Source organism: Equus asinus, chromosome 12 (genome assembly GCF_041296235.1).
Source record: "Equus asinus isolate D_3611 breed Donkey chromosome 12, EquAss-T2T_v2, whole genome shotgun sequence".
In the NCBI taxonomy this organism is placed as follows: Eukaryota; Metazoa; Chordata; class Mammalia; order Perissodactyla; family Equidae; genus Equus; species Equus asinus.
In genome coordinates this window covers 86042343-86059625 of record NC_091801.1, presented here as the reverse complement: position 1 = coordinate 86059625, position 17283 = coordinate 86042343, and the positions used below count along the sequence as shown (strand labels likewise).

The 17283-nt window shown below is 52.4% G+C and overlaps 2 protein-coding genes across 6 annotated transcripts; both read right to left on the bottom strand.

Annotated features, from left to right (window-relative positions):
• Nucleotides 1-749: 749 nt before the first annotated feature.
• ZNF34 (zinc finger protein 34) lies at nt 750-13265 on the bottom strand. Of its 5 annotated transcripts, none has more exons than XM_044780863.2 (5): nt 13080-13265; nt 6007-6094; nt 5573-5699; nt 5015-5134; nt 750-2664 (listed from the first exon to the last, which is right to left on the bottom strand). In XM_044780863.2, exons 2-5 carry the CDS (start codon nt 6037-6039, stop codon nt 1055-1057), a joined length of 1890 nt encoding a protein of 629 aa, XP_044636798.2. In that variant the 5' UTR covers nt 6040-6094; nt 13080-13265; the 3' UTR covers nt 750-1054. The 5 variants fall into 5 exon arrangements, with proteins under 5 accessions (XP_044636798.2, XP_014713737.3, XP_044636799.2 ...); XM_014858251.3 differs by lacking the exon at nt 13080-13265 and adding an exon at nt 11770-11840; XM_044780864.2 differs by lacking the exon at nt 13080-13265 and adding an exon at nt 11133-11775.
• Nucleotides 13266-13344: 79 nt separating this feature from the next.
• RPL8 (ribosomal protein L8) lies at nt 13345-15939 on the bottom strand. The gene is made up of 6 exons (XM_044780861.2): nt 15760-15939; nt 15381-15527; nt 15159-15300; nt 14728-14946; nt 13762-13877; nt 13345-13541 (listed from the first exon to the last, which is right to left on the bottom strand). The coding sequence occupies exons 2-6, from the start codon at nt 15516-15518 to the stop codon at nt 13383-13385; spliced, it is 774 nt and encodes a 257-aa protein (XP_044636796.1). The 5' UTR covers nt 15519-15527; nt 15760-15939; the 3' UTR covers nt 13345-13382.
• Between the last annotated feature and the right edge of the window lie 1344 nt (nt 15940-17283).

Genomic DNA, 17283 nt, shown 5'->3' with positions numbered 1-17283 from the left:
CCCGAGTGTCCATCAACAGATGGACTGATAAGCAAAATGTGGTATCTACACACAGTAGAATATTATTCAGCCATAAAAAAGAATGATGTGCTGATACTGGCAACAACATGGATGAACCCTGAGGACATCATGCTAAATTAAATAAGCCAGACATAAAAGGCAAATGTTGTCTGATTCTACTTATATGAGGTACCTAGAGTAGGCAAATCATAGAGACAGAAAACAGAATAGAGTGGCTGGAAGAAACGGCACATGGAGTGTTATTGTTTAATGGGGACAAAGTTTCTGCTTGGGATAACAAAACAGTTCTGGAAATACATAGTGGTAATAGTTACACAACATTGTGAATGTATTTAATGCCACTGAGCTGTACACTTAAAAGTGATTAAAATGGTAAACTGTGTTATGTATATTTTACCACAATTAAAAAAGGCAATTATCAACTCTCTTAAGTGACACAGAAAAGTATGACTCAGTTATTGTTTTTAAATTTACCATATGTAAAAGAATCTATGTGGCATTCTCTCCAGTGTGAGTTTTCTGGTACTGAGGAAATAGCAGAGGTGAAGATCCTAGCGCTACGATGACAAGGCTGTTTTCTTTTTAAATGCTCCTACATGTGTCTGAAAGGAAACTTAGACTAAATCAGCAGCAACGAGGTCTCTCTCTCTAAGTAAGGGAGGTTACAGGAGCTTTCCCTTTTTGCTTCCTTACTCTCTCTCAATTTGTCTAAAAGGAACAAGCACTGCTTTTGGTTTACGAAGAGGTTTTTTTAATTAGACAGAAATGCCCTTTGACCTGTGACATCGCTGTGTGGACAATAAATAAAGGGGTGGGTGGGTCATGTAGAGCAAGTGCGCAGAACTCACAGGCCCTCCTCCACTGTCACAGGGAGAGGGGTTCCCGCTATGGATCCTCTGATGCAGGAACACAGTGGACTGTGCTGGAACGCCTTCCTACGCTTGCCATGCTTGCAGGGCTTCTCCCCTGTGTGGCTCCTCGGATGTTGAACAAGTTTGATTTTTGGATGAACGCTTTCTCACATTCGTTACATTTACAGGGTCTCTCCAGTGTGAATTCTTTGATGTTGGATAAGGTTAAAACTTTGGGTAAAGCCTTTGCCGCATTCTTTACACTCAAATGGCTTCTCTCCAGTGTGAGTCCGACGATGTCGGATGAGGATTGAGCTGTCACTGAAGGCTTTCCCACAGTCGTTGCACTTATAGGGTTTCTCTCCAGTGTGGATCCTCTGGTGATATATAAGGGAAGGGTAGGCGCTGAAGTGTTTCCCACACTCGCCACACTTGTAGGGCTTCTCCCCAGTGTGGATCCTCTGATGCTGGAACATGTTGGAACTGTGCCGGAAGGCCTTGCCACACTCGCCACACTTGTAGGGCTTCTCCCCCGTGTGGATCCTCCGGTGCTGGATGAGGTAAGCGCCCTGGCTGAAGGCTTTCTTGCAATCACTGCATTTGTACGGCTTCTCTCCATGGTGTGACCTTTGGTGGTGGATGAGTCTGGAACTGTTGTGGAAGGCCTTCCCACACTCACCACACTTATAGGGCTTCTCTCCTGTGTGGATCCTCTGATGTTGGATGAGGTGTGTGCTCTGGCTGAAGACTTTGCCACAGTCATTACATTCATAGGGCTTCTCTCCAGTATGGCTCCTCTGATGTTCAACAAGTTTGGTTTTTTGGATGAAGGCTTTCTCACATTCGTTACATTTATACGGTTTCTCTCCAGTGTGAATTCTTTGATGTTGGATAAGGTTAGAACTTTGGGTAAAGCCTTTGCCGCATTCTTTACACTCAAATGGCTTCTCTCCAGTGTGAGTCCGACGATGTCGGATGAGGATTGAGCTGTCACTGAAGGCTTTCCCACAGTCGTTGCACTTATAGGGTTTCTCTCCAGTGTGGATCCTCTGGTGATATATAAGGGAAGAATAGGCGCTGAAGTGTTTCCCACACTCGCCACACTTGTAGGGCTTCTCCCCAGTGTGGATCCTCTGATGCTTCATGAGGTTGGGCCTCCGATTAAATGTCTTCCCACACTCATCACACCGGTAGGGGATCTCCCCTGAGTGCATCCTCCGGTGATTGATGAACTCGCAGCTCTGGCTGAAGGCTTTCCCACACTCATCACACTTGTAGGGTTTCTCTTCACTGTGAAGCCGCTGGTGCTTGACAAGGTTAGCACTGTACCTGAAGGCTTTCCCACAGTAACCACAATAATGCAATCTTTTCCCAATGGGAATTTTCTGATCTTCTTTAACAACTAAATTTGCACTGAAGATTTCCCCAGAATCATGAACTGTATTTGGTTTTTTTGACCTGTGTACACGCTTATGGTTATTGAGGTATGATCTCTGTTCAAAACTTTGTTCACATATGTCACACTTGTGAGGTCTCTGATCAGGAACAGGGCTTGACTCCAATGTGAGGCTTCCCCCAGACTCCTGGCCACTTGCATCATTGGTCAGTGTGACTGGCCTGGGGCCTCTCTGTGCCACAGGCTTGTCCACGCACTCTTCCAGCTCCCCGGCACGCTCACATTCCTCTCTTGGCTCAGGTCCTTGGGGAACAGTCTGCCTGAGTCGGCCCAGTTCTCCACCATCAAGCATCTTCCCTGAAGTCAACTCCTTGTACTCAGTCCTGGTCTCATGAGCTGAAACAACAAACAGAACATCTCAGAGTCACCTGTTCTGACTCTGGAAGGAAGGTGTGAAGATGCTGCTGACCACCTGTGGCATACCAATTCCATCATCCCCAAAGTCACACCACCTTGCAGGGATGAGAGCCTGGAGCCTCAAGGCTTAAAGACCTCACCCAGGGCCATGGCCACATGGCAGCACAAGCCTTTAAACACAGATCTGACAACTCTAACATCCACACCCTTCCTGCCTGCCTTCTGCCCACAACCCCTGCCTGAGTGGGACTGCAGGACACCTGTCCTCATTACAAAAGGACAGAGATGGAGGCTTCACAGCACCATGGAAACCAATGCAAGGAGGGGCCCTGAAAGGCATGGAGGACATCTGACTGACAAAGAAATTAAGGCCAAGGAGCATAAGGCTGACTAACAGCAGCTAATTCACGCTGGAAAACCAGTCACCTCCCCAGGAGGGCAGAGGGCTGAGTTTGTGCCAGCTGTGGAGGAGAAGGGCAGAGCAACAGAGGCCGGGGTGCCTCAGCTCCCCCTAGCAGGCCACCCCATTCCCACGGCTCTTCCCACAGGTCTGAGGCGTCGCCCAGGTGAGCCACCAGTACCTTAAACTCAAGATGCCACACAGAATGCTTCCTGGTGCTCAAGCCTCCATTCCTTCCTTCCCTGACTAGATGCTCACACTGACTCCACTTGCAGGAAAACACCCACCAGAAATGCATCCTCTGTGAGCCAAAAGACAGATGCACAATGCCATGATAAGTACAACCAAATGTCCTCTACAGGTAGAATGGAAAATGACTTGTGGTTTGTTCACACAACAGAGCAGTGGATGGCAACGAGAAAGAAGAAACGCACGCAGCATGGCGACCCTCCCAGGGTTCAGATGCCCCACCCGTGTCCAGACAGACAAGCCCCAGGGCAGAGCAGCCTGCAGGAACAGAGAGAAGAGCCCTGTGGGGAGCAGGGGAAATGACAGAGGAGGCCCAGTGGGCACCCAGGGAAACGGAAACATTCTGTATTTTGATATAGAGGCTGGCTTTTTGTAAAAGTTCACTGAGCTCTAAACAGGGTCTGCCCCATTTCTGTAGGTATTTGTATTCAAATAAACAAATTTACAAGAGAAAAATTCAAATCCTTTGAGTCAGGAATTCCTTCCTAGGACTTTATCAAGACACGTGCAAAAAGATGCTCATCAGCCTTGTTCATGGCAATGAACCTAAAGAACACCATTCCCACTGGCACTTCCAGTGACAGCAGTGACCGAGACTCGTGGGTACTGAAATGGAAACAGGTTTAGTGAAAAAGTCGGGGAGACAGCAATGCACATAGGATCACTGCACTCCTGTTAAGAAGCAACGCTTGTCTACAGAGGTGGAACTGACGGTGCTAGAAAAGGGACACGGCACACAGGATCACTGCACTCCTGTTAAGAAGCAACGCTCGGGGGCTAGCCCCGTGGCCGAGTGGTTAAGTTCACACGCTCTGCTGCAGGCGGCCCAGTGTTTCCTTGGTTCGTATCCTGGGCGCCGACATGGCACTGCTCATCAAACCACGCTGAGGCAGCGTCCCACATGCCACAACTAGAAGGACCTACAACGAAGAACATACAACTATGTACCAGGGGTCTTTGGGGAGAAAAAGGAAAAAAATAAAATCTTAAAAAAAAAAAAAGCAACGCTCGTCTACAGAGGTGGAACTGACGGTACTAGAAAAGGGACACAGGGCACACCGGATCACTGCACTCCTGTTAAGAAGCAACATTCGTCTACAGAGGTGGAACTGACAGTGCTAGAAAAGGGACACAGGGCACACAGGATCACTGCACTCCTGTTAAGAAGCAACGCTCGTTTACAGAGGTGGAACTGACGGTGCTAGAAAAGGTACACAGGGTACACGCCAGAACACACTTGTATCTGAGGGTGAGATTTGGGTGACGTGTATCCTCACTCTCCTGCAATGGTCTATGATTGTCAAGTGGGTTAGTTCACAAGAGGGGAATGAAGCAATGGTCTCCATCACTATGTCCCCATCTGAACCCCTCGTAGGGCATGAGCTCTAGAGGGCAGGGCTCCACGGGGTCCCATGGACCCAGCCTTCCCTCACAGAATGCCCTTCCCTCTTCTCGTCTGCCAACACTGTCCCTCTCACTTACCTAGGAGATTCAGCTCAAGAAATCCCACTGAGATACCAAGGCTGAAGAAGGTGACCCAGGTTTCAGCAGAGACCACTCCCAAGGCTGCCATGCTGACCCTGATGCATCTTCCTCCAAACTCCTGAGTCATTAGACACACACCTTGGACCCTGACAAATGCTTGTTCAGCAACTGAGTTAGGGAGGCAGCCCCACGCACCTGAGCCATCAACTTTCTGTCGCTCTCTCCCCTCGACGCCCTGTGTGTCCAGGACCCATGGCTCATTCCCTCGCTCCAGCTGTGTGATCACTCCAGGCTTGGGACCTGCAGGCCCAGCTCCTGGGAAGAAGGGGACTGGGGTTAGTACCAAGGATGTAGGGCTGCGCCAAGCATGGTCTCACCGTGGGACTGCAGGGGGAGGGGGGAACACAGGTATAGTGGGGTGACAGAAATCTAGACACTCTCTGGAGGGCTGGGGTGGTCATGAAGATGAAGATCTGAGCATAAGGAACAAGAGCACAGGGGGCTCTCTCCACCAGGAAGTGTGCAAATCCCCCTGGGGAGGGGCCTGCCTCGGGTCTGAGGCAGTGGGGCAGTTTTATCCAGCTCAGAGGAGGGAAGGGCTGACCCAGCCCCACCCGCCCCCCTCCTCTGCACACACCGGGCTGCCTGGGTCAGCAACACTCATCTCTGGGTGGTGAAGCCCCCAGCCTAGCCCTGCTCAGCCCCCAGTCTCCAGGGCTGTTCCCTGAGCTGCATCCTAGGGAGGGACCTTACCCAGGGAGACCAGGTTCCTGTAGGTCTCCAGCATCACGTCCCTGTAGAGGCCCCTCTGAGCAGGGTCCAGAAGGCCCCACTCCTCCTGAGAGAGGAGCACAGCCACATCCTCAAAGGTCAGCTCGGCCTGGAATGACAAAGGCTGCTGCAGGCCCAGGTGTGGCTCAAGCTGGCCCTGGGGCAGGGGTAGCAGAGGCATGCTGGGGCAGCAGCACAGGGGTGCCCATAGGCATAAGCCCCCAACATGGCCCAGGGGGGTGTCCTGACCCTTTAGCCAGTGAGCCAGCTATCCAGGGAGGCTGTGGGAGTCCCGGGCGACTCTTCCTCTGCTTAGCGCCCCAGACCAGAGATGCCCGATAATGTCTGCTGAGGCAGAGCAGGCAGGGAAGCCCTGGGTGGAGAGCTCACATCTCCCGGGCAGGACAGACACTCACCTGGGGTGGGGCAGACAGGTGCAAAGCCGCCATCGCCTAGTACCCTGGACTTCCGCGGGGTGGTAGGCAGGAGCCAGTCACTCAGGTGCTGAGGGAAGAGAGAGGAACATATGGAGGCCCAGCCTGGCCCCTCCTGCAGTGGCTTCAGGGCCTCACTCACGCCCAACAGGGCTGGCCTCCCTGGCAGACTCCACTCCCTGCCTGAGGCAGCCCTGCCCAGTCCCACCCCCCCTGCCTGGATGGCCTCCCTCTTCTCGTGGGACCTGCCCCACCCCTGCCTTCCCCCCCTAGCCCACCACTCCTCCCTGCAGAGGAAGTTGCCTCATTCAGGAGGAGGACGGAGACACTCACTCACTTCATATGAAGGAATAAAGACAACACATTAAGGGTTGAGAAGGAAGTAAAATAAAAAATCAATAGAAGGCATAGAACAAAGACAAAGTACAGAAGGTAAAAATACAAAACTAGTACAAACAAGTCCAACAGATGAGCAATGGTGAGAAATAAAAGGATTAAACTCACCTACTGGAAGCACAAGACTCTCCAATTAGACACACAAAATGCACCCGTACAACCGGAAATAAAATAACCCAAGCTGAATATAAGACAGATGAAAGAAACACCAATCAAAATAAAGCTGTAATAGCTATAGACCTTTCCGGTGTCTTTAAAGCTCTTTATTGAAGTACGACATTTACACAGAAGAGTGAGTAAATCCTCAGCACACAGCTCAAGGGGCAGTCACAACAGGCCCATGCCCATGGAACCAGTGTCCAGGTCAGCCCTCCTGCCCCTGCAGGCCCCACGTCCCTCCTGAGCTACTGAGGGGAGCCTCTCTCCTGACCTCCACCACCACAGATCCACTGTGCCTCTGGGGAACTTTACTAGAGGGCCTCTGCCATCTACACTGCTCTGTGCCGGCTTCTTCCCCTCGCTGTAGTGTCTGTGAGCTTAATATGCATTGCTGCATGTGTTTAGTGATACTTATACCAATGAAAACAGAACTGAAAGTAAAAAATCATTAATAGGAACAAAAATGGACACCACATATTAATAAAAGGAAAAATCCACCACAAAGCTGTAATTACAAGTATGTGCGTATCTACCAACAAACTCTTGAAATGCAGAAAGCTAAAGCCAACTGAAGCAGCAAAGAGGGACTGGCAAACCCTCCCCTGGGATGAGAGGTTTTAACACACTTCCCTCAGAAACGAGTGGATCAAGTAGAGAATATTTACTTAAAACACAGACAATACACATTTTTTCAAGATGTACACTGAATATTATAAAAAACATCACATACTAGGCAACAAAGAAAGTTTCAACAAATTCCAAAGGCTGATATCATTCGGCAAAACATTCTCTGACCATATTGTCGTTTTAGTAGAAATATATGATAGAAAAAAATAACCCCTCCAAGAAAAACATAGAAGCAGAAACCAAGGCAGAAATGGAAACAAAGGCTACCTAGGGGAAAATGTGCTTCTGAATGTACTTATTTTAACACAAGAAAGACTGAAATAAATGATCTAAGCATTCAAGAAGAAATCAGACAGAATAAGAAAGTAATTCCAGGAAAGATGATGAAAGAAAATAAAGAAAACATGACTTAAAGAAACATAAAACAATCTCAACACCTGTTCTTTGAAAATGCTAATAAAATACATAAACATCTGGCAGGTCCAAGCCGGGGCAGGAAGAGATGGAAAATGAAATACTATTAAGAACAAAAACGGGGACACAATGCTAATGCCACACACACAGCAGTGGTTCTCAGTGTGGTCCAGGACCCTGGGGTTCCCAGCACTCCAGTCTGTTTCCATAACAGTACTAAGATAACACAGCAGAGGCACTCACAGGAGTCAGAGACAAGGCTGCTCCCTCCCCTGCTGCTATCCAACATCTACCAAAGATCCTAGCCCACGCAGCAGTCACAGAAAAAGAAACACAAGCCATAAGGATTGGAAGAGAATAGCCGAAATGGCCATTATTTGAGAATGATAAGATCATCAACATAGAAAATCCAAGAGTCTCAACTCACTGTTCGGATGATCAGAGTTCCCCAGGATTGCCATATACAAGGTTAATACAGACTAATCAATACCACTCCTATATACTAGCAATCAGCAACCAGAAGCTGGCATTCACAACAGCTGCAACAACTGTACGGCACCTTAGAAGTCAAACAAAAAATGATAAAATTTTATTGAAAGGCATTAAAAAAAAAGCGTATGGAGAAGCAGTCAATGTTCATAAATAAGAGAACTCAATATCATAAAAATGTCAGTTCTCCCCAAATCGATCTATTAATCCTGGGCAATCAAAACTGCAAAAGGATATCATGAAATCTGACCAAAATGACTCTAAATATCACAAGATTAACGATCCAGGATCAACCAAGGCAATGCCAAAAAAGAATGAAGGACAGGAGGGCCTGCCCTACTAGACATCAAGGCTTATTGTTGGGTTCTAGCAACAAAAGTGAGGTCCGAGCATAGGAGAGAAGATACTGCAATAGATCCAGGCACATGCGAAGGACACACCCGCAATGCAGCAATGGGCTATTCAACAAATTGTGCTGGCACAACTGATTTTCCACAGGAAAATAAAATTAGAACCCTGCCTTCTTTGGCACACAAAAATATATTTCAGGTGGGTTGAAGACCTAAATGTTCTTAAAAAATGCTGATAGCTAATATAAGGAAATAATATGCAAAAAACACAGTCCAAAAAGGAAAAGTTGTTTACTTTTACTCCAGCAAAAAAAATCTTCTGTACAAGACCCTACAAAATTAAAAGATGACCTGCAGAGTAAAAGAAGCTATTTGCAAATGTATATAACAAAAGACAAATATACAGAATATATTAAAAAATACAAAAAGGAAAAGACCATTCTATTGAAAAAACAATGAACACAGGATGTGACCTGGTAAATCACAGATAAAGAAATCAAGCTGCCCAATAAATAGCTGAAAGATTTTCAACATTATTAAGAATTAGATAAAGGCAAATTAAAAGAAGACTTCTCTCCCCATAAACTGGGGAAAATATAAAATTCTTCACAATATGCAATGTTGAAGACACAAGGAAACATGGAGACTCTGAGTCCCACAGGACTGTAAGTTAGTACCGTCACTCTGGAAACACTGGTAAAGCTGAAACCCTGCAAACCCCTCAGTCAGGAACCTAACTCTAGGTATGTGCTAGGGCAACTCTGGCTAATGCACACATAAAGACACACAAGAACATTACCGCACGCCTGTGTACAAGAGAAAAGGGAACGGCCTCAATATCCATCAAGGAACAGGCAAGGTCACAGTGTTTGAAAGGAATGAACCACATCACTGTCACGGAGACACAGCACAAAGCTGCAAGGTTGAGTAAGGCTGTTAAGTGTAGAATGTCAATAGTACCATATGTACGTAGATTTTAAAATACAGAAACACTACTAGGTGTGTAGAAGAAAATGTGCTGACAGCAAAATAATCAACAGAGTGAAAATGCGCCTAAAGAATGGAAGAATATACTCGCAAACGTATGTCTGATAAGGCGTTAAGATCCAAAAATACAAGGAACTCACACAACTCAACACCAAAGAAACCAAATAATGTGATTCAAAACTGGGCAAAGAACCTGAATAGGTATTTCTCCAAGAAGACATACAGATGGGCACATGGAAAGATGCTCAGCATCACTAATCATCAGGGAAATAAAAATCAAAACCACAGTGAGCTATCACCTCACACTTGCTGGAACAGCTGTTATCAAGATGCAAAAGCTAACAGGTGCTGGTGAGGATGTGGAGAAAACGGAACCCTTGTGCACTGGTGGCGAGGGTGTAAAGTGGCGCAGCCACTGTGGAAAACAGTATGGAGCTTCCTCAAAAAATTAAGAATAGAACTACCCTATGATCCAGCAACCCAAGTTCTGGGTATTTATTCAAAATAAATTAAATCTGGATCACTCAGAGAGATATCTGCACTCCCATGTTCACTGCAGCATCATTCATGATAGCCAAGACACGGAAGCAACCTAAGCGCCCATCCATGGATAAATGGATAAAGAAGATGTGGCATATAGACATATACAATGGAATATGACTCAGCTATAACAAAGAAGGAAATCTTGCCATTTGCAACAACATGGATGAACCTGGAGAGCATTACGCTAAGTGAAATAGCCAGACAAAGACGAATACTGACCATCTCATCTGTGTGTACATAGTCCAACTCACGGGAGCAGAGAGTAGAATGGTGGTTGCCAGGGTGTGGGGTTGGGGAAAAGGGACAGCTGCTAGTCAAAATACAAACTTTCAGTTATGCCAGATGAGTAAGATCTGGAAACCTGAGGTACAGCATCCTGACTGCAGTTAACGACACTGTATTGTACACTTTGAAATTTGCTAAGAGGGTAGGTCTTAAGTGTTCTCACCAAAAAAGAAAAAAAACAAAGAAAACGGTATCTTTGTGAGGCGATGGACACGTCAGGTTGAACGTGGTGATTATTTCATTTACAAAGTACACGTTTAAAACATCAGGTTGTACACCTTAAATGTATACAATTCCCGTGTCGATTGTATCTCAGTAAAGCTAAAAACAAAACTGTTGAAAGAATACTGTTCAAAACAGGGGTTACCTAACGAAGCGAACGGGACTAGGACTCTGGGTCTAAGAGTAATCTCCCTCAACAGTTTTCTTAAATTTATTACAAAAAAAAAAAAAAAAAGAGGCTTGGGGCTGGCCCCGTGGCCGAGTGGTTAAGTTCGCGCGCTCCGCTGCAGGCGGCCCAGTGTTTGGTTGGTTCGAATCCTGGGCGCGGACACGGCACTGCTCGTCAGACCACGCTGAGGCAGCGTCCCACATGCCACAACTAGAAGGACCCACAACGAAGAATATACAACTATGTACCCGGGGGCTTTGGGGAGAAATAAAATCTTTAAAAAAAAAAAAAAAGGCTTGAAACAACTGTGGCAACAAAGGAACTGGCAAGCCCAGTCACCAGTGTTTGCTAATCCATTCACTGTATTTCCTTCCATTTTAAACTTTCCTTAAAAGGGTTTGTTTTGTCTTGTTTTCTAACATACACTAAAAGCACAAAACCGTAGGAGAAATGAAAAGGTTTCCGACCTTGAATAAAGGCCCGTGCGAAGAGAAACCAAACTGCGGCTGCAGGGAGGAGGCCCCGGAGCGCCGGGAGCAGAGGCGCGGGGAGGAAGGTGGGCAGCTCGGCGGGGCGCGGGGAGGGCTGAGAGGGGCGTCAGGGGAAGGGGGTGTGCGGGCATCAACTGCCCCGCCGGGAGCCGGGGCGGGGGAAGCGGCGGGAGAAGGGGAGCGGCGGGGCGGGAGAGGGACAGACAGCCCAGAGCGTGCGCGGGGCGGGGGCGCGGGACAGACAGCCCCGAGCACGCGGGGCCGGGCTGGGCCGGGGCGGGGTTAGCGACAGACAGCTCCGAGCGTGCGCGGGGTGGGCCGGCCTGCGGGGCCGGGGTGGGGTTAGGGACAGACAGCTCCGAGCGGGCCGGCGTGCGGGGCCGGGGCGGGGCGAACCCCGAGGGGCCGTCAGTCCGTGGAGGGCGCGCCGGCGCGGGGCGGGGTCCCGGGGAGAAGGGACGCAGAAGCAGCCTCGTGAGGCGCCCTGGAAGGGGAGTCAGGCAGGGAGGCCGCGGCACGGGAGGCGTCGCTGACCCGGGGCGGCCCCGACCACGAGCCTCGCGGCAGTCGCGAGGGGAACGTCCGCGCCCGCCCCTGACGGACCCACACTCACCTCAGCGCCGCAGAGGAACTGCCGCGCGACCAGGCCCCGCCTACCCAATCAGCCCCGCCAATGGAAACCCAGCAGGAAGTGACGTAAAGCCCCGCGCCTTGGGAGGAGGCGCCCTTGGGCCGCTCTGGGAAACGAACTCCACATCTCGGTGGCCGGCCTCCTCGAGGACTAGTAAATGCAACGCCGTAAATCCGGGACACTGCCACCAGGTGGCAGGCCAGAACCATGACCTCGAGGCCTCAGCACGGATTTCGGATGCTAACAGATTAGAGTAATTCTTTTTTTAGTTCTCTCTTCCTAGTGAGGCGCTAAAGGCACTACAACCAAGATCCGACTTTCCTTTACACAAAACCACAGCCTTCCTCAGGGCCACGTGATCACCCAGAACGTTGAGTGAAGAGGATACTTACTGGTCAAAGCCCATTTCAGAGTTTAACTCGCTGCCCTAACTCCTGTACAAAGGGCCCAGTATCCACTCAGAATGAGACTCCTCGGGAGCCTGACTGCTCCTGGAACAAACCCTCCCTGATGGTCATGCCTTTGGCCAAGGCCCCAGGCCACATCACAGAGAAGCAAGCAGTAAAAGCAGCGGCAAGTTACAGTCCAGGCCACCACACCCAGTGCTCTTGCCTTCAGGACTAAACACTGCCCTGTCTTCTCTACCCAGGATCCAGGTCCTAGCCCTGCTGGGGTCACTGCCTAGGTATGCTGGGTGGCCAAGGGTAGGTGGGGCCCAGGAAGGTAAGACTGAGAACGAGTGAAGCTCACAGTAAAGACCCGGACCATAAAAGCAAGGTGCCACCTTGTTAGCCAGGAAACACACTGGTTCAGCCTCTCCAAACACCCCTAAAGTGACCAGTCCTCTTGCATCCAACTCAGGGAAGTCAGGAAGACTCTCTGGCCAGTGCATCTCCACCGGCAGCCTCAGGGACCATCTCACCTCACCAAGCCACCCAATCCTACTGTCCCCAAACTGCCTGCCACACGAGCAGTCAAAGGTGGTCACCTACAACTCCACTTTCCTGTTGGCTCACGAGGGGAACCACTAGGGCCTGGGGCTCTGGCTGGCCTCTGGGAAGAGAGCATTCTGGTCCTAAGGCATTGGGGGCCTCCACTCGCACCTTAGTGCCAAGTCTGCCCTGGTCCTATCAACTTTCACCAAATTGTCACAAAGTTTGCAGTAAAGTGCTGTGGGCCACAGACCCCATTTGTTCTGAGAACCCAGCCTGGCTCGGTCCTGGCCCTCCCACTGCAGCACACCTTCCTTGCCTCCCAAACTGTGGCTTTAGAAGTCCAACATCCACTCTCACCTAAATTCTCCAAGTGCTCAAGCCAAGTTAACGAATGCAGGTATGGTGGCTCCATTCCTCAGGGGTGGGCTTCTCTGCTCCATAGGCAGGGTGGTGACGGGTTCCCGAGGTAAGATGTGAAACCACGGGCACCCCCACCTGCTCTCTCCTGAGCTCCTACTGTTCACTGGTACATCTCCCGATGTCCCTGGCTCCCTATACCAGGGGCTCTGTAGCAGTTGGCCCATTAGGAATCCCACCCTCTGAGACCACAGGCAAACACAGCTCAGTGGCGGAAGGACCAACTTTATTGAGCTCCCAACCCTAGTTCTCTTTCTCCTGCACAGTCTTAGTTCCCCGGAGACGCCCGGTCCGGCGGGCAGCGATGAGACCCACTTTGCGACCAGCAGGGGCATCTCTGCGGATGGTGGAGGGTTTGCCGATGTGCTGGTGGTTGCCACCTCCAAAGGGATGCTCCACGGGCTGCAGGCAGAAGCAGACGGTGTCACGTTGGGGAGGCCCCAACCTACCTCAGGAGAGATTGGGGAAGGGCACAACCAACCAGCCTCTGCCTACAAACCACTGCCCAGAGCCTCACTACAGATCCCCTACCAGCGAGGAACACTCCAGGAAAGAACCTGTCCCCCCAGCCTCATGGCCCCTGTACCCTGAATACCCCACTGCCTGTTTCTCGGCTACTTACGTTCATGGCCACACCCCGCACACGCGGCCAGCAGTTCCTCTTTGCCTTATATTTGTGGTAGGCACGGCCAGCCTTGAGGATGGGTTTGTCAATGCGGCCACCTCCAGCCACCACACCTATTGGGGAGATCGGGTACCTCAGGGAGGTGAATCACACCCTGCCCAGCACTGCAGAACCCTCCCATCAGGCACTACAGTCCCTGCTGGGTCCTTGCCAGGGCCCCATCCCCTATCCTAATTACTCTCTCTGTACTGTCATACAGCATCACGCGGCTCCCAGGAACTTCAGTACGGCCTTGCAACTGTACCACCAAGGAGACTGTCAGCTTACAGCAAGTTTCTTCAGGCTCCGCGGTGCAGCCAAGGCAGGCCTTTAGCAAGCATCTGGAATGCCTATCTCAACCCCTGGTTCTTCAGAGAAGCCCTTCCCCGCTCGACCATCTGACACTGGGAGGTCACTCAACCTGTGAACACCCTCCAAAAGGATGGCTGACAGTCTGCTACATCTCAGCCACAGTTCTGTATATTCTACGACTCTACCCTCAAAAGTCTCCCCCATGCAGGACTGAGATTGCCACGGGGATTCAAGAATGCTATCAAACAGCAAAATCAACAAAGCTGAGTTCAAATCCTTCAACACACTTAGTGAGTGGTTTTCAGAAATCACATTTTTTAAAATATTACTAGCCAACTGGGCAAAAGCAGGAATCACCTGTATCCGAGTTACCCCACAGTGCACACCAGTCTGCCTGAGAAGCCCCAGCTGGCTCAGCCCAGCCTCAGTCAACTTCTGACCAGCGGGAAGGGAGGCACTAGGGTGGCCGCTCTGCAGATTCTCTAACTCAGAGACTACACAGGTGCTGGAACTCAGAGCCCACGCATCAGTGGACAGGCAGTTGGGGGCCAGGGTCTACCTGCTGGCTGTTAACAGGCAGCCCCCAGCATTCGACTGCCACCTGCTACTCACCGACCACAGCTCTGTTGGCCGAAGAGATGACCTTCTTGGAGCCCGAGGGCAGCTTCACTCGCGTCTTCTTGGTCTCGGGGTTGTGGGAGATGACGGTGGCGTAGTTCCCGGAGGCTCGGGCCAGCTTGCCCCGGTCACCAGGCTTCTCCTCCAGACAGCACACGATGGTGCCCTCGGGCATAGTGCCCACCGGGAGCACGTTTCCGATGTTGAGCTGGGCTGCAAGGCGAAGCAGCACGGGGCAGTCAGCACAGCGAGGCCGCCTATCTTGACCCCCACTACCCAAATGCAAAGCAAACCCACCCACCCTCGGCAGCCCCCCATAACGGCCCGCGCAGCATCAACGTCCAGCCGCTCCTCCACCTCTCCGGCCACGCAAGCCTCACCAGGTGAGCCTCTTCAGGCGCCCCCCGCCGCGGCGCGAGGCTCACCCTTCTTGCCACAGTACACGAACTGGCCGGTGTGGATGCCCTCAGCGGCGATGAACAGCTCCGTCCGCTTCTTAAACCGGTAGGGGTCCCGGAAGACCACCTTGGCGAGAGGCGCGCCGCGGCCCGGGTCGTGGATGATATCCTGCGGGCCGAGAGGGCGTGAGCGTGGGTCCCGGCCGGCGCCCCGCGCCCCTCCGACCCCCGCCCAGCAGGCGCCCGCACCTTCACGATGCCCTTGATGTAGCCGTGCCGCTCGGCGAAGTCCACGGCGCGCAGGCGCGCGGGGCCCTTGCGATGTTTCACATGCGCGCGGAACACGGAGCCGGCGCCCTTCCTCTGCCCCCGGATCACGCGGCCCATGGCGGCGATCTGCAGGCGGCTCACGGTCAGCGACCGGCCGGCTCAGGCGCCCGGCCACCCCGAGGGTGGGGGCCCCTGCCACCCCGGCTCTTCCCTCCAGCCCCCAGCCCCCTCCGCGACCCCATCCACGGCCATGCGCCCTCTCGGGTGTCGGCTGGGTCTAACGTGGGCCCCAAGGTGGCGGATGGAGCCGGATGGCAGCGGATGGCGCCAGGGCCGACGCGCCACGAAGAGACCCTACCTGCTTCCGAGCGCGGCTGAAAAAGGAAACAGGGCTCCTGCGACTCGCCTTATCTTCCGGGGCGGGGCCGAGAGCCCCTCGACCTTCCGGGCAAGCGCCGCGGGCGCGAGCGCACTGCACGCCGGGACCTGTAGTCCTCACAGCGGGTGCCCGTAGCCTCTCCACCGAGGCCGGGGTCTCTGCGCAGGCGCACGGGGTGACGGAGGCCGGGTCAGCTGTGCCGACGGTCCTTTAGTCTGTCCTGGAGGCGCCTCTTCTCTCGGGTCCGTGGTGTGGGCGAGCCCCGGGAGGAGGGTTAAGGGGCGCCCAGCCGTCACAGTCGCCTCTTGGGAGCTGGGGGTGCCCCACCGAGCGGCCTAGGAGGCTCCTAGAGGTTGAGTGACTTTTCCAGGATCTCGCGGCCCCCGACTGAGCCCGGGGTTGGGGGCACCCGTTTTGGCCTGGTGAGAGCCCCACTGTAGGGCGAGGGCCCCTTTTGGGGTATAGTGAGAGTCCCCTTAGGGCTCGGGTGGCGGCCCCCTAGGAGGGCTAGACCGAGGGTCTCCTCGGAGGGCTACAGCGACAGCCCCCTTCGAGGGCTACAGCGAGGCTCCCCTTGGAGAACAAGGGCCCGCTGAGGGCTAAAGTAAGTGCCCCCTTGGAGGAGTAGCGTGTGCATCCCTTTAGAGAAGTAGAGGGCCCCCCTGTGGGGTGAGGACCCCCCTTGGAGGCCTAGAGCCCCTTTGGAGGGGTAGAGTGAGGGCCTCCTCCTAGGGTGAGAGCCCACTCAAGGGAAGCCTGGGCCAATTCAGGTAACATGGTGGTTTATGGAGTGAGAAGAGGAGGGTCTGGAGGACAGATAGCAAATGTCTGACTCTCGCTCGGAGAACGTGGGCTTTGTGCCCTCGTGCGTCCTCGGAGGGGTCAGAGCGGCCGTACCTGGATGTGGGTATTGGGGAGAGAGCCAGGGGGATCTTGGTCTTTGCCTCGAGGGACCGAAGCGGGGCGTGGTCGTCCGTGGGTTTGCTGTCGGAGCCGCGGACAGACTGGGCGACAGCAGAGGTCCTGGAGTCTCATTGGGATGGGTGAGCCCCCAGGTAGGAGGAGAACTGCCCCCCTGCCCTGCTATACCATGCTCTCTGCAGGCAGACGGAGGAGGGGAAGCCAGCCTGCGAAATGGGGAAAGCAAAGCTGGGGGTCCTAGGGACCGGGAAGAAGGAGGGGATGGACGAGGTCACACGCTGAGAGAACTAGGACAGGGAGACTGGATGAGAAACCCTGCCCAGAACCCTGTCGGGAGGAGGTGGGTGGGGTTGGAGCTGAGAAAGTGAGCAGCTTGTGGGGAGGGGGTTCTGAGCTGGAGATGAAGTCCAAGTTTCCTTCAGGGCCCCGTGCTTCAGATAGGGGGCTTCCTGGAGTGAGCCCGTGAGGAGTGGGAAGGGTCCTGCAGGGGAGGGTCCCTGGAGTTAGCAGAAAAGGAAGTAGGGCCCATATCTGAGTGAGAACTGTCAGCAGGCAGGGACGGGAGAGTCCTGAGTGTGCAGG